General features: G+C 35.2%; 1 protein-coding gene across 1 annotated transcript; it reads right to left on the bottom strand.

The window, feature by feature from the left end:
• Window positions 1–383: 383 nt before the first annotated feature.
• On the bottom strand, window positions 384–27608 carry LOC145676914 (proton-coupled zinc antiporter SLC30A2-like; the record flags this gene model as incomplete). Its single annotated transcript, XM_081747687.1, is given in 4 exon segments — window positions 384–8623; window positions 19990–20230; window positions 23853–24075; window positions 27455–27608. Coding segments are annotated over 4 exon segments (767 nt in total), but the record flags the coding sequence as incomplete, so codon positions are not given.

Genomic DNA, 27608 nt, shown 5'->3' with positions numbered 1-27608 from the left:
AAAACTTCCTTTAGCTCTTTACCTTATTCATATGTACGACAGTAGGAAACAAAGGTGTTAGATTTTGAAGCATGATTGTCTATGGAAGTGCAAATCACTCATGTAGGGTGTAGTAATCCACGTGCCCTGAATTCCAAATAACAACTTAAAGAGTCAAGTGTGTATGTGTGTGCCTGAGAAGGACTAGGTAGCGTACGAGTTAGCGCAGTGGAAAAATACCTTGATGGAGAGCATTCCACTGATCCAATCACACCTTTCCATTCCAAATTTCATTGAACCTACACGTACAATACAGTAGCTCTGATATTTAAAAATATCGACTATTTTCTGTACTTTAACATGTATATTTGTAAATATTTATAATTTGAAGATAAAGGCATCGATTCAAAAAGCACAAAATTTATTTCATGTAACATGTAAAGAAACTAATAGCAACATATACATAATATACATAAGAAAAATTTAGTAAATTAACAATATATAAAATATCTGATTCTATGTTTCGTATATATACAATATGATAAATAATTTGAAGCATGAATAGTTTCTTCTTTTCTTTTTCAAATTTTGGGAATTTGGTTCGTATATTGCAATGATATGCTAAGAAGTACCCTAATTTATCAGTACCATTATTGTATACCCTAAATTTGTATATGTAAACTCGTAAATCACTGACCCAGAGCGTGATAACTTTACCCAGTAACAGGTTTTATTTATTTTTTTATTCATACTGACTGGCAAACCCGCTTTTTTCTATCCTTTTTATACCCTCATAAATCACTAGCATGTGTTTTCCATGTCAATGAATTCGCAATATATATATACACGCACAACATATACTCATTATATACACATAGAAGAAATCGAAATATGCCTACAAAAAAAGCATTTGTTAAATTTCTTACTATTAACTTATTTACTTTTAACCCTTACACCGTCCAGACCAACTATTTCTGTTCCCAGTGAGTGCTATTAGAACACAGGAACTAACTAGTCTATTAACATAACGGTACATTGCATGCCCGTACAAGTTGTAGATACATATTCTGTGATGGTTTAAGTTTCATTCTAGTTAAATGAAAATAATTTGTCTTTTGGAGTGAACTACGCGTCAGTGTAAGGGTTAAAAAGGGATTGCACATAAACTGGATGGAATGTTATTACTGGAAGACACGTACACTTCTTCCACTTATTTCGTTCAGTTTTTGACACCAACACACAAATAAGTGAAACAACAGTGGCGTAAAAAACTTTGCACTTTTTCCAAACACATTCTTATTTTACATGAAGTTCATTTTACTAATGAATAGTAAAAGCAGTTCAGTGTTGCACAAATTGTCACGTTTGAGATTTATTATGGTGTTTGGTTTAGTTTCATGACATTCTTTTCTCATAATACTGCAAAAATGAAATGAATGAAGTTTTACAATGTAGATGTCTTCTACTTACAAAATGTTATAATCTAAAATAGATCACGACTTCATGATCATCTCATGACGGGCCCAAACAGCCCGGATGATTTTGCTTCTATTAATTCCAATCAATTTCAAGATCATCGTTGAATAATATGCCTGTAAGTAAATGGTAATGCTATCTAGTTTGATGACGTATGACTCAACAATGAGGAATTCTTAGGAAGTGCTACTTTAGATTTACATTTTGTAACTACCTAAAATTTAACCAACCTACATCAAATATTATTACACAATTTTGGTTCTTCATTTTATGATAGTTTTGGTAATGCCTACTGATACATAATAACTCAAAAACAAAACTAAACACTCGTCGAAGTATAATGCTTTGCTCATTCCTGTACTTATAGATATTCAAGGCTATATTATATTCTTGGCAAGATTATCTATCAAGCGATTTACGTACCAAAAAGTAGTACTGGTAAATACTAGCGTTGTCCAAACTGATATTTCGGAAAACCAAAAGTCGATATTTGTAAAAGCTGAAACTTTCTGGGCTCATATCTGAATAGGATCTGTTTGAAATTCCAGCTTGTGTTCTGATGTACAAAGAGAAAATGAGATTTTCAGTGCACTTATAGGGTAACTATATCACTAATAAATCTAAAGCACATTACCCATGTTTCAAAAAATTTGTCATTTCAAGTACTGTTATATAGGAATTGTATTCTTAATGAATGAAAAGGAATGCCATTCCTCTTTAATTCGAACATTCTTGTTTGCGTGGAATTTGTAATTTTGTATGGAGATGACCAAAATCTCCATTTGCTTTTGAGAACATTCTAATATTTAAGCACCAAAATTCAATTTTGATTTTTAAAACAGAGGTCTGATTTCAAACACAAAAAAATCGGTTTTTCCGTTAAAATATCTTGAAATGTAAGCAGCACTAATAAATACCAATTAAGTATTTTCTGGTAAGTAATTCACTTTCTACTACCGTTTCTAGATCTTCCTTGTTCCAACTATATATGTTGCAGGCTGACATAATATCCTTGGCAAACATTCAGGTGAACACTACATATAATTTCATTTTGAAATTAAGTAATGATATTTATCTCTTTTATAATGTAAAATAGTAATAGAAAAGAATTGCATTCGTTACGGATTTTTCGCTTCCTGATACACATGGAAACTAATTCTGTAAAAAAACGCTACCTATGGTGAAATGTATCCTTGGGGACAAATTTGGAGCATTCGTCACTGCTTCACCTGTGCACCTTACGAAGACTCGCTGCTGCATGATTAATTTGCAGCGAAGCTTTTCGCAAAATTGTTTTGTTTTGCAGTCAATTTGAATGGTTACTTCACGATACAATAGGATGTATATTTTAATTAATATATATATATATATATATATTCTATTCTATCGCTAAATAGTCACTCAAATTAATTGCAAGCCAAAACAATTTGTGTTTTAGAAATTTTTCTGCAAATTTTCTTGTAGCAGCTAGTCTTTGTAAGGTGTGCAAATGGAGTGAGTAGTATTCTGAAATAATAAGCACGAATATATTTCATGAAATTCTTGGAGGTAGGGAACAGTTTTTCGTTAACTAAAATATGAACAGTTTGCAGCCAAAAACCAGCAACATTAACATGTAAGTTTATTGTGAAACGACGAAGTCTTTTGTGCCAAAATAAGTGTGCAGGGGAGGACGCCGAAGTTTCTCCTGGCGTGATTCGTGCCACTTAGACGTTATGTTAATTCCCTTGGCGTAGTTTCACAATAAACTTACATGCTCATGTTGCAGGTTTTTTTGCTGCGGAGTGTACATTGTTGTATCGTTAAGTAATCACTAAAGAATTCACTCATAATGTGACTACAATTTGTAAGTCCACAAGGGAAGAAACATCACATAAAAACTTAATGTTCTTATTGCTTTTGCTCTGGACTTTTCAGAAAAATAAGATCCACTCTTCAAATGTAAGAAAACGTTACAGTAAAAGCTAATGGATTGTTTACATTATAAAAGAAAGATAACTTCCGGGTGCACGTTACTAATTTTCACTGGAAATGTGAAATACAAATAATAATAAAATGTTTTTTTATGCTACCTACATCAAATATACTTACATAAAGATAACAGCTACACCAAATTAAGTAAAATATCAGATATAATAATTTCACCTATATAATGTAGTTTTAAGTTAAAAAAAACAAAAAAATCTTCTGCGTTGGAACTTAATAAATAATAATTTGTCTTTTACCACTAAAGTCAAGGCCATTTCGAATTCGAGTACGTACAAGAAATGAAATTATGACTTCTTCATATAAAATTATGAACTTTATGTCTTCTTTATATAAAATTATGGTTCACCTATCAATTAACATTGCACGTATCTTCTGTGATATCAACAGATCTCATACATCATCTAAATTTATTATTTTAAAAACTTATATTCAGTCTTAAAATTAAATATTGTCTTAAACTATAATATTAAGTTTCAGAAATCTCGTTATCAAATCGTCTATCTAAAACTCAGAGTAAATAAACTCCATCACTTTAAATTACAATTTTAACAACAACAACCAACACAGTGTCAAAAGTCATCTCTAGGAACAACAGCTCACTTAACAGAAGAATGTTATGAAGAAGAATGTTCATGCAATTTACACTGTAAGGATACTCTCGCAAAATGTCATATACAACATAATAAAACTGACCCATTTCTTAAGATCAGCCTGGTTACTCCATTCTTACAATACTCAAGGGATTAGAACAGGCTGTCTTAATTACAATTTTGTCAGTACTCCTAAAATTGATAGAAGTAAACTAAGCCTAGATAATACAAAACCCTGAACTTGTGGAAGATACAAGAGAAAAGATGTTAATATATTTTTACATTTTTGCATGTATAAATGAAACCTGCCTAGAAGCTTATTTATTTGCTTTTTATTATCTTCTGCTAAAATTGTTACTTTATTTAAATTATTTTTTACCTAATTTCTGATCAGAGATAGTTGAGAGATGAAATTTAACTTATATGCAGGTATTAATCTTTAAATTACGCTAATACATTTCACATGACTTGCAGATATCAGTTTAAAAGTTTTTGATGAAATATAACCAATATTTGATGCAGCACACATCAGGTGACTAACGTATGCTACCAAATAAGAAAAGCAGCCATTCAGTATGAGGTACAATCACCTAATGCACAGGTACAGTCACCTAAACTTAAAAGTAAAATTATCTCTATGAGGGAAGCATTCGAAACTGATTTAACGTTCATGTGTTTCTCTACCTTTTGAGTGCATTACACTCATAATGTTAGTGAATTCAAATCCATATCCATAAAGGTGACAGTAAATATTTAAAGGTTTTAAGCATAGAATAACAAATCGCATCACTTATATTAATTTCACATTTTCGTACTCGTCGAAATATTACTCTAGCTACTGCACCTAAGTATATTCTTCGTGAATTTTATATTTGGTCACTCACACAGAAAGTACAGATTTTAAACCAACTTTCTTGAAAACTAGTATATCTATCTATATTTTTGCTCGGCAGTAATTTTTTTTCGAACATCCGAGATAATACTGAAGTCTACTAAAATTACCTCAACGAAACATTTAAGAGTTCTGTTATCGTTTCTAAATTATTTGCAACTTTCACTACAACACTTTTTAACACTAATATCTGAAGTACCTACCACATTGGTGCATCAGGTCATATACACACACCTAAATCGTAAATCCCTAACAGGTAATGTGGAATTACCATTAATTAGATTTACAACAGATGTTAAGCTAATCTTACAATTTCAAGCAAATAAAATCTTCCGCTTTTGCATTGCTGCAGGTTCAGATCTGACAAGTCATCAATCGGATGCTACTGTAACTGCACTTATTATAGCGAATATCTGGTATTTTGAACATAGACAGATATATCTCCGTAACTTCGTTTCTTTAATTAAAAAGTATTTTAGATAAGGTAGGTTGGAAATTAAAATTACAAAAAGGCTCCTTTAGGCGAAGTTCAAGCTTTCTGGAAATTGAAAAGGATATTTCAAGAGAAGTGTATTCAATATTTTATTCGAGAAAACTCGTAAATTACGCAAACTGCATACGTACAATCGTTCCTATCTTGTTATTATATAAAATACTAGTAATATTAGGCACGGTGCAATTGACAAAATGCGCGACTTATATACTGTTGAATGCTTCAGAAATTCTATAAGAAAATATAAATTGCATAGTAATCAGAAAATAATCTCAATAATATACACACTTGGAATAGAAAAGTTTAGGAAGACAAACCAATTAATCATACATAGAGAAGGAGATTGTTTTATTAATTAAAAATCACAATTTTATTTGTTCTTTCCTATGCAAAGAGATAAAGAGGTCATTCTCATCGTAATTTGTTTGGGATTCACTAACTTTCATCCTGATTTACACAATGGAAATTATATTTTACTCTGAAATTAGTTTGAGTTATTTAAGTTTTTTAAACATTAATTTACAAGGTCCATTTAATAAATAACCGGGAAAGTTGTATAAAAAAATACAAAACTGACACAGTTTATGCTTCTTTGTTATTTTTTGGTGGTGTCCTAGAACTATTATACGATGGGCCTGCCTCGCGAACAGGATGCTAGGAATCACTGAAACAAGGTGGCTGCATCCTTGTAGGTTTGTACCAACGTGGCGCAGCGGAGTATCATTAGATTTCTGTTAGTTGAAGGATTGAAACCAATCGAAATTCACCGTCGGATGGCAGTACAATATGGTGAAAGATATTGGAGTCAAACGCACGTGTGCGAGTGGGCAGGTAAGTTCAAACGGGGTGTAACAAGTGTTGAAGGTTCATCACGCCCAGGACGCTCTTTCTGTGCAGTCACGGAGGACAACATTGCGAGAGTTGCCAAATCTTCAACACTTGCTACACCTCTTTGAACTTATCTGCCCACTCGTACGTTTGTGTTTGACTCAAACAACTTTCACTATATTGCACTACCATTCGACCGTGAATTTCGACTGGTTTCAAGCTTTCGGCTAACAGAAATCTAATTACACTTCACTGCTCCACGTTGGTTCAAACCTGCAAGGATGCCGCCATCTTCTTTCACTGATTCCCAACGTTCCGTTCACGAGGTAGGCGTGCCAGGCCCATCTGATAATAGTTCTAGGACACAACCAAAATATAACAAAGCAGCACAAACTTGGTCGAAGTTCCGTATTTTTTATACAGCTTTACCGGTTATTTATTGAATGCACCTTGTAATTACTTCCGTGCAGTCCACCTGTAGTTTGAGTTTTCTATCCGCAATCATACACCATGTCCAACCAACCTACACGAACTTTATAGAAACTGCGTATCATTCCTGATAATCAGAACATCTACTGATAACATGAAATTCTCTATGGATTTTTTTCTAAACTAAAAATAATGAGTTTTATTTGTTATTGTTTATTTGAAGCAATCTGATGTTATCGGTTATATCGAACAATAAATAGAATAACTAAGTTTTTTTTTCTTCTTCAAGGAATGCACTGAGAAGCAAGTACTATACTTTGAAGTTAAGAAAAAGTAAATGTGAATACTTCTTACTATAAATACTTGTCTGAGCGTACTGCTCAGATATGTTCTAGCCTATTCACCTATGGTAACTACACAGGGTTCTTTAAGCCAGTAAAACAGGGACAGAGTGGGTAGTTTTCTTTTAAAAAAACGATACTTCAGCAGTTCAGAAAGGTATAAGGGGTAGATTTTCTTTTTTAAAGTATAATTAATATGAAATTTTGCCAATCCTGGACTAACTTTTAACTAATATAATTGTATTTTATACTAGAAATATTTGTTATGGAACATTAACTGATTTTGTTGCAAAAATGTGTTCATATATAGTTAATGCAGTAAAACAGAAAAGTGTTAAGTAGATCACAGTTTTTTCAATATAGCTCTTGTAACAGGAATTTTAAGATAGAAATAATTTGAAATGCGCATCTAACTACTTACACTGGTAATATCCTACGGAATAACTGAGGCAAGTTGTTCTAATGAGAGGAAGAAAGATGAAAGAAAAATGCATAAGAACTTTTAACTATCACCAACGAATAAGAACTAATATCTACTAATATTGATAAAACAGCACAGAAAAAGAAAATTAAACAAGGAATTTTAAAATACAGATTCAGCAAAATTTCCAGTAGACGTCGATATATGTGGTAATAATAAATAACTTTAATATTCTTACGCGCTTTCAATAGTCATTATGATCATCTAAATTAGTGATCTTACACGTAACTTAACACTTTATAAACTAAAATTTATTATCATCATATGAATCGATTCAACATCTGATAGTACATGCGAATGCAAACCTTCGCCTTCGTTTCAATACAAATAATATGTTTTACTTATACTTTGAAAAAAAAAAAGCTATTTCCAAAGAATAGCTACATATTAAAACCACTTTAATCGTATGTGATAAAATTAATGAAGAAACTTTATTACGAAGTATTTTGCTTTTTAATAAATATTTACTAACTGCTCACTTTAAAAAAAATCATATAAATTATTCTTTAAATTGTAATATCGTATTCTCACGGAAAATAATGAAGTAAAAAGAAGATAATATTTCTCACAACTTACAACCACAAAATGAGATTTTATTTTGTGGGGATCTTTTCTGCATACTTTTCCATCAAACTGAAACCTCTTAATAACAACAAAAATTATAGTAAAGCACGAAAATTACAATACAAATTACCGTATAGGAAGCATTAAGATAATATCAATAATATCAATAATATCTAATTATATGAAATCCCTCAGACAAAAGCTTTCACCTGGAAGAAATAAAAATTACAAACACAGATCTTAAGAAATTATCACAAACAATCGAATTTTGACCCAATCGTCGTTTCCGCATTGCTACTTGTACTTAACATCGCTGCTTACAGAACACACACACATTCATTTCTTATAATTTTTTTTATCCTCTTGAGATCACTGGTCACACTCTCGCAATTACAATCACAACTTTCAGAGATCAATCTTTCGGCGTCTGACATTGTACACACGTCTGCATAATAAGTGGGTTGTACCTCTCAATCTGAATGGTTGACACATGGATATCGAATTTCCATTTTACAAGATGGGTTGCTTGTCTCAAAACCTGGTCGGGGTCCGCCGAATCATCTGAAATAAGCACACAAAATTACAAGAAATGTGAGTTTGTACTATTACGACTCTTTTTAACAAGATTATACCGATTTATAATGAATATTTTGAGGTATTGTAAAATTACCAGAAACCTCGTCACCACCGCCACTGGTGTTCTATGGAACTCCCAGCATTGTGGACTATCGTCCAGTAGCGAATTTTCCATGGAACAAACTCCGGAGAAGCACGGGTAAGGGGTTCGATCCCACTCCTCTTTGCAAGCTTTCCAGACATCAGCAAAGGTGCCGGACGCTGATATAGAAGACGTCTTTTTCAACAGACCAAAACATACAGAAATCCATTGGACTGGCACTCCGTTTCATTTCCCGATAACAATGAAGAGATGTTCTGATGCTATGACTTAAAAGAATTTATATGGATCTTCACCTGACTGGAGTTCGCACCGCACAATTACGGGATGTCCATCTGAAAGATAGATGTAATAGTCGAATCCTGGAAGTATCCTGAATTCATTTTTACTTTCGTAATCACATTCATCAACTTACCAGCAAATTCCCCACATTAACTGACTCCCGTAACAACCATAAATCTACGCAGGAAAAGTTATCGGCAGTGGCGAACAAAGCTCCAGTGCCCTTGGCATCACGGTATGTCAGCGCCCGATCATGACTACCAGGCGTGAGATGTATGTTTCATCCATTATGAGGATTGTTTTGCATTTGGAATCCGTCACGCGTTTTTCATAATTTCGGGCAGTTCATATTTCGTTCTGCAGGAAGCAGGTGATGTACGCTGGACTTAAGGACACACCTCAGCCGGAGTGATTTATCAATGGTTGCTTTCACAGTTACGAATGTTAAATTGAATTGCTGACTCTCGCACTTGGATCGGTGGATTTGGCGGATCGCCTGCAACACAGAGGCTGTATTTTTCTTTGGATCCGTCTTTCTAGTGTTTTCCATGAACAATTGTTTTGCCATGGATTCCTGATTTCTGTAACAGGCCACAGTAGCTTTCGTAACAGCCATCCCAAGTATGAACCCACTCTCGACACTGTTTCACAATGCGTATATAGGAAAAACAATCATGACCTACGAAGGTTGTTGGAAACCTTTCAGCAATTAATATGGAAAAAGAAAAAAGACGTCAAACTCTGGAAATTGCTTTTTTTTTCTCCTTTAAAAAAAATCAATTTTAAGACCGATACACTTTTGCATAGATTCAAATCAATTTTGGAAGAATTTTTTCCACTCTGACACTACTACCTCAGAAACCGTCAACAGCTGCTTTGGGCAACATAAACCGTTTATCATGCACTTTATGTTTCATGTGTGGGAACAAAAAGAAATTATTAGGTGAATAATAAATCAGGTGAGTACGGATAATTTGACATTTTTACTGACAAAAAATCAACAGTTTAGCGTGCTGAGTGGGAACTGGCGTTGTCGTAGTGAAGAATTATGTGACGATTTGAATTTGTTTATGCATTCATTGATGACCTCTGGCGAACAAACTATTGTATACCACTCACCATTTACAGTCCTTTGATCTTTTCGAGCCGGGGAAGGAGGGCACGGTGGCTTACTTTTGGTGCGTGCAGGAGGCAGTGGTAGAGTGCTAACCTTTGCTGCGTGGAATCCCTGGTTCGATTCCCGCCCAGGAAAGTTATGGATTTAGATTTCTGGACTTTCGGTATCTATGGCCCTTTAGCCCGTCGCGTATAAGGGATGACGTCCCTCGGTGAGCACACTATCCAGGGAAAGGAAAGGAAGAAAGGATACGGTCTGGGCGGCATTTCCCTGGTATGAATGAGGAAAACCTCGTTCATTGATGGCTGACCTGAAAATGCTTTTACATTTTTTGGACCGAGTGCCTCACCGGGAATCAAACCCACGACCGCTTAAGTAATTTTGTGGTGAACAACATCGTGTCTGGGTATTCTCGGGATACTCCCCTTTCCTCGCACTTTTTCATTCCACCAATTTTTCCATTATCATTCACTTGCGTTAGTCATCGTCTCCCTTAGCCTAAAGGACATAATCGTTGGGCGTTAAACTGAAAGATTTCATTTCACTTTCTTCTCAACCTATGGTTGCCACATATTCGGCATAACCGAAAAAACAAGCAATCATTTGTTTGGCAGCACTCTTCGAACGAATAACTTTTATTGGTTTCGGCTCACTTCGAAGCACCCAAACAGTGGATTAGTGTTAGGTTCGCGTTCGGACGAACAGATTCAAGTTTTATCCCGTGTAACGATGTAATACATCAAATGTGACTTACCCTGGTTCAATTTTATATTATATATATATATATATATATATATATATATATATATATATATATATATATATATATATATATATATATATATATATATATATATATATACTAATTAACAAGTGCATGTTTTAGAGCTTCGGTCAAGCTACGTGGGACTCAACGGCTTGAAAGTTTTCTGTATGTTCAGGTGACCATGCAAAATTACATGTCAAGTTCAAGGATGCCTGAATCTCACAATATGTTATATGCCGGTCTTTCTCAGTCATTTCACACACAGCATCAACATTAGAGACAACATTTCACGATTTTATCACTGAGAAATATGAGAACACGCTTGAATTCGGAAAACCACCAATTATTCACAGTCCTATTGGATTGTGCTTCATTCCCAAGAGCCAAATAAGGTCGCACGATGCATTATTGTGGTGTTGAACTTATTTGAAATAATAAAAAAAATCATTGCCTGAAAGTGTTCACGAGGGATTTCCATTTCTAACACAAAACTACTTTTTCAAACAGTTGTCTAAAATAAATGGATAGGCTTAAACATTCACAATAATTTAAACATAGAAACGTCTACTCTTGAGTCAATCCATTCTAAGTGATCAAAAGCATGTGCCACTCGACCATGTCCAAAAAAATCTAATTTTTTCATGAATGTTTCTCCTATATCAGAGTACTTCAAAACCACAACTAATTATGTTTTACAACATCCCATGGCGACGCAGCGGCTGCCGCCATTTTTTTTTTCGATTTTAGGCGTTTAAATTGTTTTCAATATCTCAGCATGTATTTGTCCTACCAAATTGAAAATTGCTGGACGTCTCCAACTCGTGCAGAGCTAAAACTTTGATCTCTTTAGCATTTCTGCCTAAAACCACTTGAAAGGGGTGAAATCAGGACGTACAGTAGCAACATTTTTGGACATTGAAGACATGTTTAGGAAGAGGAAAGAACTGACGTAGAGGTCTGAATTTGTGCGTGCATGTAGTCCGGGATCATAAGTTAATACACAAAAATTTACAAACCTGTAGCTGCTCCCAAAGGCCTGAAAAAAACTCGTAAATTTGGGTAATTATGCCAATTTGGAATGTTTCACTATCCTATATCTCCAATGGGCCTGGATAAAAAAAAAAATCTGAAATTTTGGGAATAGTTAGTCCTTTAGTGTACCATAACACACAACAAAGCGAGTTTTGTGCTTTTGAGCAGAAGGGGTCAAAGTATTAAATAATGACGTCATGCTCTACGAGGTGTTTTGTTCACAAATTCAACTGGAAATTCATTGTTACGAAGTAAAGTAAAGTAGGATGAATGGTTAGTCCAGTCAAGCCTCTCAAGATCGTTTCTTCCCTCTAGTTGTAACACTGCCTTATCACACCCACAGCAGCACTGGTGAAGAATGCCGCTATCAATAGAAGGCAAGGAAAGTCAAAATGCACACTTGAAAAAAAAAAAAAAAAATGTTCCTAAGTACTCATCGCTTTTGCTGCTTGTTATATTAATAATATTCAATTATGTTTATTCTTGTTTTAACTGTCAACTCATGCAGGAGACTGTTGTCCTTTCGTTTGATCCTCAGTTGTTCACTGACTTGGGAATGTAAATCAAACGAAGGGACAACAGTCTCCTGCATGAGTTGACAGTTAAAACAAGAATAAACATAATTGAATATCATTAATATAACAAGCAGCAAGAGCGATGAGTACTTAGGAACTTTTTTTTATCAAGTGTGCATTTTGACTTTCCTTGCCTTCTACTGAGAGCGGCATTCTTCACCAGTGCTGCTGTGGGTGTGATAAGGCAGTGTTACAACTAGAGGGAAGAAACGATCTTGAGAGGCTTGACTGGACTAAGCATTCATCCTACTTTACTTTACTTCGTAACAACGAATTTCCAGTTGAATTTGTGAACAAAACACCTCCTAGAGCATGATGTTATTACTTAATACTTTGACCCCCTTCTGCTCAAAAACACAAAACTCGCTTTGTTGCGTGTTATAATACACTAAAGGACTAACTATTTCCAAAATTTCAGATTTTTTTATCCAGGCCCATTGGAGATATAGGACAGTGAAACATTCCAAATTGGTAATTCCCCAACTTCACGATTTTTTTCAGGCCTTTGCGAGCAGCTATAGGTCTGTAAATTTTTGTGTATTAACTTATTTCCCCGGATTACATGCACACACAAATTCAGACCTCTACTACGTCAGTTGTTTCCTCTTCCTAAACATGTCTTCAATGTTCAAAAGTGTTGCTACTGTAGGTCCTGATTTCACCCCTTTCAAGTGGTTTTAGAAAAAAATGTTAAGAGATCAAAGTTTTAGCTCTGCACAAGTTGGAGACGTCCAGCAATTTTCAATTTGGTAGGACAAATACATGCTGAGATATTGAAAACAACGTAAACGCCTAAAATCGAAAAACGCAAAATGGCGACAGCCACTGCGTCGGCATGGGATGTTGTAATAAATAATAAAAAAGTAGTTTTGAAGTACCCTGATATAGTGGAAACATTCATGACAAAATTAGATTTTTTTGAAAAGGTCGAGCGGCAATTTTTCTTTTTTCTCGATCACTTAGCATGGATTGACCCTGCTCCGAATTTTATAATAGCTGAACACTAGTGCCATTGTTAGTTGTAGTTTGCGAAAGCTTGTCCAGCAGTACCCGTACCCTTCCCAGTAATAGTTTAATTTAGGTGCTATTTAACAACACTCATCTATTTGCAATTTCAGACATTACTGCTTACGACTCGTTCTAGCGTCCTTCCCCAGAGGGCAGTGGCGTTCCTAATTCGGTCCGATATAAACCGACCAACCTTGAATATCTATATTGTGGTCGTTAATGCACAGGAAAACAATAATATAAAAATCAAAGTAGCTTACACCTTACTTGCTTTCCGAATTTAATCGCCACTGATGAACTTTCTATTACTCTCGGTACTCTTATTCATACAACTAATATTAAACTGAACTAGCTCCTAGCTGTAATGCTAAGTCCATAAAGGGCTATAACTGTTCAGATGACGTTCAATCAACTGGTTTTCCCTTTCTAGAACAGCTTCATACACCAGTGCGTTAGAGAATTAAATATTTGGTAGATTGTAATATTTATTTTCCTTAAGAAGTTCCTATAGATGTGTGTTGAATTTGAGATTTCTTGTGGTTATCTATATAACATATGCGTCTTCAGCACAGGAGACCAGTCTTCGATTCCTGGTGGGAAAATCCACGTCTCACACAGCCTTGGTCCTGCACGGGACGCTGAGCTTGTAGGTAATCAACCAACTAATGTGTTGAATTTTCATATAAATGGTGAAACAGGATTTCTAATCTGATGTGATAATTGTTTATTTGGAGTTAAAGTCTTTTCTAGTACCAACATTATGTAAGCTGTGGATTTAGAGTTTAATGAGGAATCCGTAAGCTGTGGATTTAGAGTTTAATGAGGAATCCAACCCATATGTACTCACTGTGGATCGAACCTGAATCTTCCACTCTAAAAGGTGATACGACCAATCACTAAGCCACGCGAAAGATTTTATATATAATGGTTATTCCTAGAACGTAGAACCTGTCGGAGGAAAGTTTTCACAGACACCAGAAATCTGTTTCTTTCACGTGAATTCCAATACTGTCTTAATGCATTGTCAACAAGTTGTGCAATGTAATGAAACATTTACATTTCTCGCTCCATGATTATCCCCTCAGACTCGTGTAGACTTTTACATAAAATAAAAATATAGTAAAACTAGTAAAATGACTGAAGTCGCAAAAAACTGTAGGACACCTAGAAAATCTATGCAGTGGGTCTGTACATAATCATGCGTCTCTTTAATTAAATACTGTTTGTCTGCGCTCCTTCGTGTGCATGGATTCCCCGTAAGTATTCTTGCCTCGTATATCAACCGCAATAGGGTTCAGATTCCACTTTAATCAGTAATGTCGTATTACATTTGTGTTGTAAAAGAATGTTAAATTCCAATGAATCAAAATATTATTTAGCTGAAGAACTATGAAGTTCTACTAAAACTACATGTATAAGATATAATACAGTTTATTTGTAAACTGGGGTTCCGGAACTATTTATTGTTATAAATGTTAAAATTTCACATAAACTGTGCACATATGTAACAAACGAAGTTCCCGGACGTGTCTAGTGCAGTTCGACATGGATTCCATTTGCTGCTCTTAACATCTAATTTTTATCACAGTTCTTGCCATACATGATGCACGGCATCAAGTTTTACAAAGTAAACATATTCTGTGGTTCTTGCTTTCAAGTGGTCAATATCGTGATACAAACACTAAACGAATTGCGTGACAACCCCAAAAATAAAAGTCTGTGAGGTCTGACGAGCGTGGTGTCATACCAATCATTTGCCTTATCTTATTCACCACTGTAAAAATGCCGCGTTCAGAAATATATAAACAACGGAACTGCAGCTTCCAGATACTTAATTTTGTTGAAAGGTGATATTTGCACGTTCCTGTTCGAGTTGTGCACTGCATATGATTTGAGTATGTCAACGTAGTTGTTGGACATCACAGCCTGCTCGGGAAAGAAAATAAAATGGCATATAAAAGGTTCATCGGTTTATAACCCACCGATCTGGCTTCGCTACTGTACCTTGTGTAGTTGCGACATTGTTATCAATTTCAAGCCTTAGCTTTGGAAGGATAAGAGTGTTTAGTGTTAGTGAAATGCTGCCACAAGTAAAACGGTACATCATGGCTCTTTTTCACGAACATTTTTTCGCAAATAGAATATTACCATGTAACTGTCTGGAAAATGGTTTAACCACCAGAGTGATCACAGCTAGAAATATCGTGGCCAAGCAAACAAAATTATAGCCCATACAAAAATACTCGCCAACCAAAGGGACTCGTTTGAGGTTAGCAGCGAAACTGTCATCTGACATGATCCGTAGAATTCGTCGCCTTACACGCCAGAAGAATTCATCACCCCCACGTGATAGCCCAGTATCAGACATGTCATTCTTCGCCGTCTTGGCCTGCTGCGCATACACAAGAACTCGGTTCACAAATTGCCGAAAACTGTACGAAAGACAGTTGCCGGGTCACAATGGAAGACTGTTGTCACATTAGATGAGGTTTACATTTGTCTCACACGTCATGATAACATTCAGGCAGTTGTGTGTCGTGAACCTCTGATAAAAGATATGCCAAAATTTTACCACATGTGCCAAAAACGTTTTCCGCAAGGAATCATGCATGATTGTTACTGGACACCTGGACACGGTTATGATGGGAAGTTGAAGGCACGTACCACGAATATAATAATAATAATAATAATAATAATAATAATAATAATAATAATAATAATAATAATAATAATAATAATAATAATAATAATAATAATAACAACAACAACAAAATAATACACGGTAAATCCTGCCTTACTTCCAGGAATCCAACAAGGACCAGATACGGAACACATTGGACAAAATGTCCAGCCATACATCCAGATCATCCCTCCAGTTGTCTGAGACGGAACAGAAACGACAATCCGCGTAACTGTCTTTCATGACATTTCTGTATACAGGGCGGATTATTTGTCTTGATATGTCCTTCTAATTTACAAACTGATGGACAAAATTCACTGAAATTGTACCATGCAAATATTGGCAGGTTGACACTGTTCAGTATATCGTTTGACACAAGGTTAAAAATGTTACCAACCCAACATACAGTTGTATTTTTCGAAAAGCAATATGTCAGGTTATTACATATTTCAACTCTACATGTAAAACGAAAACACACACTACCACACTTGTCATACAGTCTTGAAAAATAAGAATTCTACAATATCATTAACATCGAGAAACAACCAAATTTTAAAGGACTCTGCAACTGTAATGACGCAAGTAAGACGGACGGAGTAATGTACACTCATGTCCAAAATTACTGTCGTATGTCTAAATATATTGTTGTAGGAATATAATTTGATAACGAATTCGCCCGGTATTTCTTATAATGTTAGTATGTGTATAATCGTCAAAGACATGTATGTGGCAAATTTCATGTCAAAACAGCAGCAAATAAGAACAATAAAACGAAAATAAAACTTTCTTGTTTATTTAGCAACATTTTGTTTTACTCATTCTAATTTTCGTATTCATAATTCCTTTCCTATGAAATTTATCACAAATAAACATTTCCCGATTATACACACAGTATCAGTATTAAAAGTACCCTGCAAAATCATTATCAAATTATATTCTTAAAAGAAGACAGTTATAGATATGTGACAATCATTTTAGACATGAGTGTACATCCAAAGTACTATAATGTCGACCACTATGGTCCTCATATGACATATTTCGAACAAGTAGAAAAAAGTTGCATGGAATTCAAAATTAAACATTTTGACATTTGACAATTTCATATAAGAAAAAGCGTTTAAATAAGTATCCCATCGAATGACATACGAGGTTTTCAACAGATATACAGATCATAATGCCGTTTACAACAATTTGATATTTCAAGCCATTTACGAGATACGAAAAAATAATAAAATTTGATATATTGCATAACATGGCGTATTTGTGGAAACTTGATAAAACAATTTTTGATTTATCTTTCTTCTATAACATCACAATACCTTTCGGTAAGTGTAATTACAATAAGCTCTCCGAATTACATACTGTTACGCAGTACTGCAAACAGTAACACTTTTTACCCTATCTCCATAATTGTTTGAAATATTAAATTGCCGCAAATTGCGCTGTAATCTTCACATCTACTGAAAACCATCTATGTAACTGCATAAGGTACTTATCTAAGCAGTTTTTAGAAATAAAGGGTTTTGGAAAATAAAATTTTCAGCCCCTTGTATCTATGTTCGCATTTATTTGAAATCCGTCGTATCATGGCCATAGTATTAGACACTGAAGTACAAAGTACCTGAGATGCACATTGTCGCAATTGTCTCACTTGCGTTATTACTGCTGTAGAGACCACCATAATTTGATCATTGTGATACTGGAGCGTCCTTAATTTGCAACACTGAATAATAAATGTAACAATGTAAGTGTACTTTTACCATGCAGATCTGAAACGTCTAATAAACTGACATGCCATTTGACCAAATACTTACGTTGGGTTGGCAGCACTGTTACCTTATGGTATAGAAGAATATGCCTGACGATGTTTCCCTTCCGATATCTGCATGGTTAAAAATTTCAGTTTTTTCTCCATTAGTTTAAAAGTTATAAGAGCATATCAATATAATGATCTACCCTATGGAATATATATATATATATATATATATATATATATATATATATATATATATACAGATGGTGATCAGAAAAATGGAAACACCTGTAGTTGGCAACACGTCAGATGTATGGGTTGGCAGTGGTGTCGTGGCGTCCGCAGCGCCGGACCGCTGGTGGTGGTGTGTTAGGTCGGTCTCCATACTACGTCAGGCGCAATGGAACAGCAGTGTCAAGTGGCTGCAGCAGACGGAGGTAGTGTAAAATGGGAGACCTCTCAGATTTTCAAAGAGGGCAAATTGTTGGTGCGCGGTTATGTGGAGTGAGTGTGACGGCAGTGGCTACTGTGTTAGGTGTGTCGCGTGGGACAGTGTCGAAGGTGATGACGGCCTACACAACACACGGGAAAACCACATCGGGGAAGCGGAACAGTGGGCGGAAGAAAATCATGAGTGACAGGTCACGCCGGGTATTAAAGCGCATTGTCGCGCAGAACCGTCGTGCCACTGCGGAGCAAGTGACGGAGGAACTCAATCAGCACCTCCCCCACCCTGTTTCGACAATCACAGTCCGCCGCGAACTACATGACATGTACTTACGGGGTCGTGTTGCACGGGCCAAACCGCTCATCAGGGACCATAACGATTTCGCACGCCGCAAATGGTGCCGCGACCATGCAACTTGGACCGTTGAGGACTGGAAACGTGTGATATGGTTGGATGAGTCATCCTTCACCCTATTCCCAACCACGGGCCGTGTTTATGTGTGGAGAACGCCCAAAGAAGCTTATAATCTGCAGTGTCTCCGCCTAACTGTGAAACATGGCGGCGGCTCGGTGATGCTGTGGGCCGCAATATCATGGTTTTCATTGGGTCCTGTGGTCAACTTAGCGGACGAATCGCTGCCAACGATTATGTCGCAATTTTAGGAGACCACTTGCATCCTATGGTCCGGATGTTGTTCCCGGGCAATGACGCCATCTTCCAGGATGATAATGCACCCATTCACATAGCTGGCGTTGTTGCAACGTGGTTTGAGGAACATCGGGATGAAGTTCAACACCTCCCCTGGCCCGCCCAATCCCCAGACCTCAACATAATTGAACATCTGTGGTCCGTCTTGGAAACATGACTCCGGCGACGATTTCCACCTCCATCCTCTCTCACAGAACTGGCCGATGCCCTGCACGAGGAATGGTGTAAAATTCCACTTGTTACCATTCACGACCTCTATGCCTCCATCCCACGTCGCATCAAGGCTGTTCTGAAGCGAAAGGTGGCCCGACACCATATTAATCTGGTAAGTTGCAATTTCGTTCAGGTGTTTCCATTTTTCTGATCACCATCTGTATATATATATATATATGTGTGTGTTTAAAAAACTGGTGCCCGCCCAATGGATTTCTGCGCATTTGGATTGTTAAAACGTCTCCAACATCGCCGCTCCCGGACCTTTACTTGTTTAAGGAAAACTTGTAGGAAAGATCAGGATGGAATTCCTCTACCTGTGCTCCAACTTAGTTTGTTGCAGTGTATCCTACAGAACAGCCAGTGGCGACAGGACAGCTTTTCAGCAAGCACATTTTGAAATTGGTCGAATATAACACGACCAACATTCTGTAACGCTGTTGAAATCAAACATTTTCTTCAGCTATCTGATCTGTAATATCTTCTCTTGTCTTGAGTTCACGAATGTTTAGTTACTCAAAAATAATTATCTCGCAAACAATTACATATCAACTCTAAAATTCGTAAATAATTAGACACCAATTCTAAAATAGACACTTCCATGTACATACTATCTATCACTGAAATTCTATTTCTAAATAAAGAATGTCATACACAATGAGTTCTTACCTATAGCAAGGTGAACAGATAAGGCATTTTTGCTAACAGTTAGTGACCATACATGTAAACTATGGACCATTCTAACACCTTCTATAGACTGAAGTACATTCTGTATCAGAGAATAATCTAGGTTTTTGGGGAAACCTTCCATCAAAATATAAGCAGAATCTTTTAGAATACCAATTGTCGTAATTATCACCAGGAATGAAAACAGAAAAGTACAAATTGGATCTGCCAGTTTTGCTTCAGGCTGAAAGAAATTAAAAAACAAATATCAATCTTATACATTATTTTCCATTATATATGCACTAGTTTCTATTAAAAATGAAGATTTTTACCTGCATGGTGCGTCGTGTAGTCTGAAGAAACTGATATTATATGTGTATATGTATATTGACTTAATTCCTGTCAACATTGACGATAAACAAATATGATAGCCATTTTATATTTAGTGTATAGTATTCCTTAGTGCAGACATCCCATTTCAGAAGCAAAAAGGATTACAAAACTATTTATATGTGACTTTAGGTGCTGAAGTTATCTGTTTTCTTGCAGAAGCAGCAGTTCAAGAAATAATCCTGTATTAATAACATGCTCGTTAAAGTTGATAGGAGTAAAGTCAACAAAATATTGCAGTTTCTTTACACGCCATGATGCACCTCCATTATATATGCACAACAGAATTGAACTATTAGCACAAAAATGTAGTTTTCAAATTACAATAAACACTCGACAATTATATCATCACATTTGTGTAATATGACAGATACATTTAAAAAGAAAATGTGCATATTTCACGTAAAAAAATATTCGAAACAAATGAAAGCAAGATTTAGAATGACCATAGTGAAATATAAACAAACTCGAGAGAGCCATTTTCAAAAAAATTTTCGAGAAACTAATTAAGAAATCAACAATAAATAAATACATAAATAATAATAATAATAATAATAATAATAATAATAATAATTTACTTTCGACCCACGATAGAAGAAAAAACTGGTGATCACGGAGAAAAAAATCAGATTTCAACGGATTTACAAGTTTCATGACCCCTACATACCAAAAAAGTGAGTTTTGAATATTTATCAATCTATTCTGCCGTCTCAAGGCGAAAGAATGTATCTGCAGCAAAACCGGTTTTGAGAAAAACATTTTTCTGTTTAGCTAACACACAATCTTATAGACAAAATACGGCTTATATCTATGATAATATAACAGATATGATTTCTTGAATTTGTCAATAGATGTCGCATGATCATATGATTTTCCTGTTGTTAATAACTCAATTTCGACCAAATCTTTTTGCCTTGGGACGGTAGTGTTCGTTTTGATGTATACACACTTCTCTAGAAGCCTTACCGTTCAACGTATCCCGATCAAATCTTAAACTTAAGATCTTTATAAGACTCTCCAAGGTGGGAAGATATATCCCCAAAATGTATAGGGTTGTTTACTGAAAACAGAGCTACTTTCTCAAACACATCTTTAACGATTTTGTTTATTTTTCATAAATCAACATTTTATTAACAACCAAATAACGTAAAAGTCATTTCTTATTTTAAAAAAATAATCCACAGAGAGTTTATTCTTGAGAGTGAGTTCTTTTGGGAGTAATTTTTCCAGAAAATTTCAGGCAATTTTGTTCCTGTTCTGTAAATGAATGTTTCACTACAAAACCTTACAATCTGGCATAAGTAATTTCTTATGAAAAAATGCACAGGAGGTAGTTTCTTCTTGGGAGTAAGTTTTGTCGAACTATTTTAAACAGCAGTTCAAGATCGTATTCTAATATGTTTATATGCTGACGAAGAACTTCAGTATCATTACAAGCCAAAATTATAGCGAAAAAAAGACATTGCATATACACACAAGATAATTATTACACACAAAAGTGAAACTGACTTATGAAAATCAAAGGGTGAGAAATGTACGGCTAGACCTGCAATCGCATCTGGGTCTCCGGCTAACTGCGCCAGTGCGCTAACCACTAAACCAGTGATGTCTAACCGGCGTGTCGCAACACACTGATGTGTCACGCAACCGCATGGAATGTGTAGCGAAATTTTAGAATTATAAATAAATATTATGTCATCCAGAAGGCCTTTGAACTTTATATGACACATTTTACTTCTACCTTGAAGTCTTTAATAATAACTTAAAATCCGTTTGAGACAGATTGTCAACTACGGCAACAATGCTCATGTTCAATTCTACTTGGCTATATATAAATATTCAGTCTTATACCAGGGTGTCTATTAAAATTCTACAATGAAATTTCGTGACTTTTTCGTGATCTTTTCTTTACCAAATCATAAAATTTCCAAACATTTTCAAGAGTGAATTTGGGTGCGAATTAGGTCGAATTTTCATCCATGCGATACAAACGTACTTTGCCTGCGATTTGGTAGCGTCTAAAGCCGACCGTAGACATTTTTGGTGGTGAATTTTGATGTTTTTTAAAACAAAATTTTCCAATCTGTACTTACATTTGCACAGTTAAAAAAAATTCGTGACCCAAAAGCTAAATTTCGTGACTTTCATGACCGTTTTCTGATTTCGTGACTTTTTCGTGACTTTCGTGACCGATAGACACCCTGTATACTATTATAATTTATATTACCATTAACAAAAAATCTAATTAATGTGTCGCGATGTCGTGAAGGTTCTGTAAAGTCTGTCGTCAGCCAAAAAAGGTTGTGAATCACTGCACTAAACTATCAAGTCTTCTTCCTGACTATTACGTACGTTCTGTCGAGTTTGATATTCAGCCATTCACACCACGTGGACTGTCCCACAATTTGGTTGCGCCTGGATAACCCAGGTCTATATAAATACTTGTGACATCTGAATGGCTCAGTACTTATACAAAGAGTAAACATATACTGTATAACTGGTCATATGTAAGCAGACTGAGTAGCATAGTAGACGGCACACCGACACAGTTAGCTGGACACACGAATTCGATTTTCGGTTCATTCTACAGTTTCCACTCTTCAAATTTCAGCAAATTCGTACTTACAGAGGATATGAAGTTAGGAAAATCAGTTTTTTTTTAAAAAAAACATTATTTATATGAATCTGACTTACTTTGCGTGACATAATATTTCTGTATTTCCAAATATAAATAATGTAAATCAACCAATTCATTGAAACTGAACATCTCATTTAAAGGCACGGAAGACCCGGGTTCGATTCCCGGCGGGAGGTCAAGTTGTTCGGAATCCACGTTAAGCTGTAGGTCCACTCGCTGCTGAAAGGGACGATAAACTATAATTCAATCAAATCTAATTTCAAGGAAGTTAGTAGCTCGATTCCTTTCAAAACTTCCACATTCAGTCACTGCAGCGCTACATCTTCAATATCCGACTTAGTGTACTCATTAACAAGAAAGGAAGAACAATCAATTTAACATAAAATTTTATCCGTAGAATTCCAAACATTCTGATATTCAGACAAGTGGATATTTCATTTGTTATTCCATCGCAAATCTATTTGGATATGGTAACTTATCTGATATTCAAAAACTGTTAAATTAGGCTAAACTTGATCACTGTTACTAAGTTCCTTTTACCCCTGTCATATTACTGAAATAATTCCAGATATTTACAACATCCACTTAAGTATGTATTGCCTGTTCGAATATACTAAAGACAAGAACAATGCATGCTAGGCCTACCACTAAAGCAGGTCATTCATGGTCACTGTTCAATCAACGAGAAGTACAATTGCAAACAAAATCCTAGATCGGCGGACTATTACCACATTCTTTATGACAATCGTGAATGTGTCTTTGAGGATCATTCGTTAGGAAACAATTGGAAAGTACAGTGTACTAATGGGCCTGTAAAATAAAAACGAAAGTAACTTACGTAAAATTTTATAACAAAAGCAGACACAAGCACACCAATGCTCTGAATGAGGTCACCAACGACATGTATCACAGCTGCTCGGACATTAATGTTTTTTTGTTTGGTCCCAGATTCTGATCTTTGGTTACTCTCCTGGCTTGCTCGATGCTGGTGTCTGTGAGACTGTGAATGCGAATGACTGTGACCAACACTATGACACGCACCATGAAGAACAAGTCCCATTCTGTACACAAAAAATAAAACAAATCAGTCATCAAATTGTGAGTACAAAAATGTGAAAATACATAATGCACGAAGTAAATTGCCAACGATTTTTTAAAATTACAAGATATACTTAGTACTGTCATAAATCCTGCCCGTCACATACAACTCATATCTACAAAATAATAAGGCTACAGAAATTAAATTTACCACATTTATTCATCAAAGTACAGCAGCAAAAGAACATCGGAATTATTTGAAATGCCTCACTTATTCTTAATACAAAGTAGCAAACTATCAGGCCACGTGTCTATGAAATCATGAACCACTGGAACGGAGAATCGTTTTACAGTTTGGGGAAGGAATTATTCTAGAGACTGCACATTGGGATGATGTTTAGCACAGGCCATCCTCTCCCATGCTTTAGGCGATGATCCAACGAATAAATGTTTGGTCTCCCAGCCGATCAATCCGCACAGCTGCCGAACTCGTTTTGGCTATGTGCGTGGGAGCAGAATTCTGTTGAAAAATCCAATGTTTATTTTTAACAAAAATATTGTTAAGAGATTTAATTACACCGACTAACAGACCTAATACAGTGAAACCTCTCAATAACGGACACCAATGGGACATGAAATTTTGTCCGTTACTGAGAGGTGTCCGTTACAGAGAGGTTACAGTAATTTAATTTCTCGCAACGGTAACTGTATGCAGTAATATACAGTAAATACATTATGTATGAGCATAACTACGTAAAATTCAATGTGAAAATACTCTATTTAGTATGTATTTGAGTTACTGGAAGGGATGAAGAAGAAATTGATTTCTGTTAAATAGTATTATTGCTGGGGATGTGTTAATATATTCGTATATTGCAAAAGATAATGCGTGTATGGTAATAATTTTATTCCTACATGGGAGGGGAAAGTGGGAGGGAAAGCGTTTTTAATTTCTTTCAAAAATTCTCAGGACCTTCTCAAAAGATGCGTTAGGAATCAACTAACCGGTTAAACTCATTAGCAAGTGTCCTCTGAAAATCCTCAGTACGGTTGCGGAAAAAATATGTCTGTGTGCATGTTTGTGTACTGGCGGAATGGATGAAAAAGCAAGTTATTGTGATTACATATGTTTATTGACTCAGCCCCAATTACAAAGAATATCTTCTTAGAAAAAGTGAAAAAGGATGCCTGGAAAACTCCAACCCAGACTTGTTCCAGTATCATAAGTACAAGAAAAATGTTACTTTTCCAAAAAAAAGTGCGAGGAAATATTGTTCGTTGAAAATGTTATTGTAAAGCAAACAGCGTTTGTTTTTTTATCTATGAAATTGTCGGGGAAAAAATTCAAGGCCCAGAGGAAAAAGGACTAAATTTGTTAGGGAAGGGAAGATCTTTTGTATAGAATTCTTGGCCATACGACTGACCCTATATGAGTGTTATTACTTATTCAAGTTTTTTTATGATTTCCACCAGAAAGTAGTTTATTGAGGGCAGAAAAAACAATTTCAAGTTCAGCTTGAAGCTATTCTGTTTGATAATTCACCAGGTCTAGACTCATGATAGATACACTTGTGGGGAAAAGACTTTTCTGTCTACTGTAATATATCGCAGAACCGAAAATAATTCCTGTCCGTTATGAAGAGGTTATTGAAACGTTTGGGGGAAGAAAGAACTGTCCGCGTCCGTATCTGAGAGTGTCCGTAAAAGGGAGGATTTTGTTCCGTAAGAGAACATATATTTTTGCCGGGACAAAAAAATCTGTCCGTATTATAGAGGTGTCCGTTATTGAGAGGTGTCCGTTAAGGGAGGTTTCACTGTAATACCTTTTGGCGATTTTTTTTTTTACTTCCTTTTTAAAAAGGAGATTTGTAACTTTTTCATAATTGGGTCTCTACTATACCATCAATAAAGCCTCATGATGCATTCTCCGAATCTTTTATTAACTTCAGGATTTTATTTTTATTTTTATTTATTTTTTTTTGAGGGGTGTTGCGCAAAAATCCTATCATTTTGGCAATTGTACAATTCCTTTACCGAGAATTTTTTTTTTCTTTTTTTTGACTCGAAGCTGTCCTATTCTACGGTGATAAGCACCCATTCAAAGATAACCGTGGATAACATATAACATTATTTGGGTGATATTTTAATTTTCTTAGCCATGATTTTTGATTTCGTACAAAATTTTGAGATATTTTGGCCTCGACAGCTTTATTGCTCTGTGTAGTTCGCACAGTGAGTGGTTTGACAGACCACTGGTTGTGCTCATTGAGTCTCGAAATAGTTCTATGGACAATCTTTTTGATAAATCCAACTTTCCCAATGATCCGAACATCAGTGGTGGATCACGGCTAGCTCTGTATAAGTTGGTAATTGTTGTTTTAATTTACTTGGTCTCCACCTCATTTTATTTATTGACGCTCCCTTCTTACTTGCAAAGTGAAGTTCAATATCAGTACTCATGAACAGAGCTTATGGTAGTAGCAAGCATAACAGAGGTATTTTTTTACTACAAATCATTATGCACAATACTCAGCTTTAGTTTATGCAGGACATATTTTTCACAATTAGAACGGACGTATGTCACCATGCTTAGGAACTATCTATCTTGATAAGACATGCATCTACCCTAAATAGCTCTTTACTATAACGACTTGAAATGTTTTCTTTACTACTAAGCAACATGTCTAAATAGAACAGCCAGTTTAAACTAGGATTTTTTATATGAAATATGCGACTGATTTTATATATTTAAAAAAAATCAAATGTTACTGTTAGCTACATAGTATAAAAATAACCAAAACATCAAGTCGTAATCATGGAGTAATTGATAAATAATTCAGATTGGCTACAAGAAATTTTCTTTGCACCGTTAATTTTGTAATTTTAATGTTAAAGAATGGTAACACGTTGTTGGGTCTGGGTGTGTACATTTTGGGTAAGAATTACCTTGAAATTTAAAATCACAAAACTTATCATCAACACCAATACTCTGCCAGATCGTGCGACTATTTTAAATGTTTTCATACATTATAGATTCCACTAACTTCTTAGTTTTGACATGACATACAGTTTCATTTCTGTTTTTATCATTTATGTTAATCTTACACTTTTTGTAGCTTTTTCTTGAATACTTAACATTCTGTTACATGAACAACTTTTTATCGGTATTTTCGATAACAACAAATAACTATATAATTTGTAGTGAGATACTTAAAGCTTCAACTGGCTCAAATTGATACTTATAGTATATGTTATCCCTAAACTCAAATTTGTCAAAATAGATTTTCATTCTTGCTATTGTCCGAATTCTAGGTATAGTCCACAGTAATTCTTCCGAACATCTAACTATTTTTAATATTACTATAATATTCATATGCATACACGTATAAAATATATACTTACATGATATTGATACCCACTCCAATTCCTGCTACTATCATCATCATATCTGCTTCTATTTCAAAGTCATTACTTATTACCCGTAATATAGCTAAATACACAAATACGCCAGTAAGAATCCAAATAATTGCTATATTCACCAAAGCTCCCAATATTT

Source organism: Thermobia domestica, unplaced genomic scaffold (assembly GCF_964235325.1).
Source record: "Thermobia domestica unplaced genomic scaffold, izTheDome1.hap1.1 HAP1_SCAFFOLD_472, whole genome shotgun sequence".
Lineage (NCBI taxonomy): Eukaryota > Metazoa > Arthropoda > Insecta > Zygentoma > Lepismatidae > Thermobia > Thermobia domestica.
The sequence above is the reverse complement of the archived record's forward strand: the minus strand, read 5'-3'. Positions and strand labels throughout refer to the sequence as shown.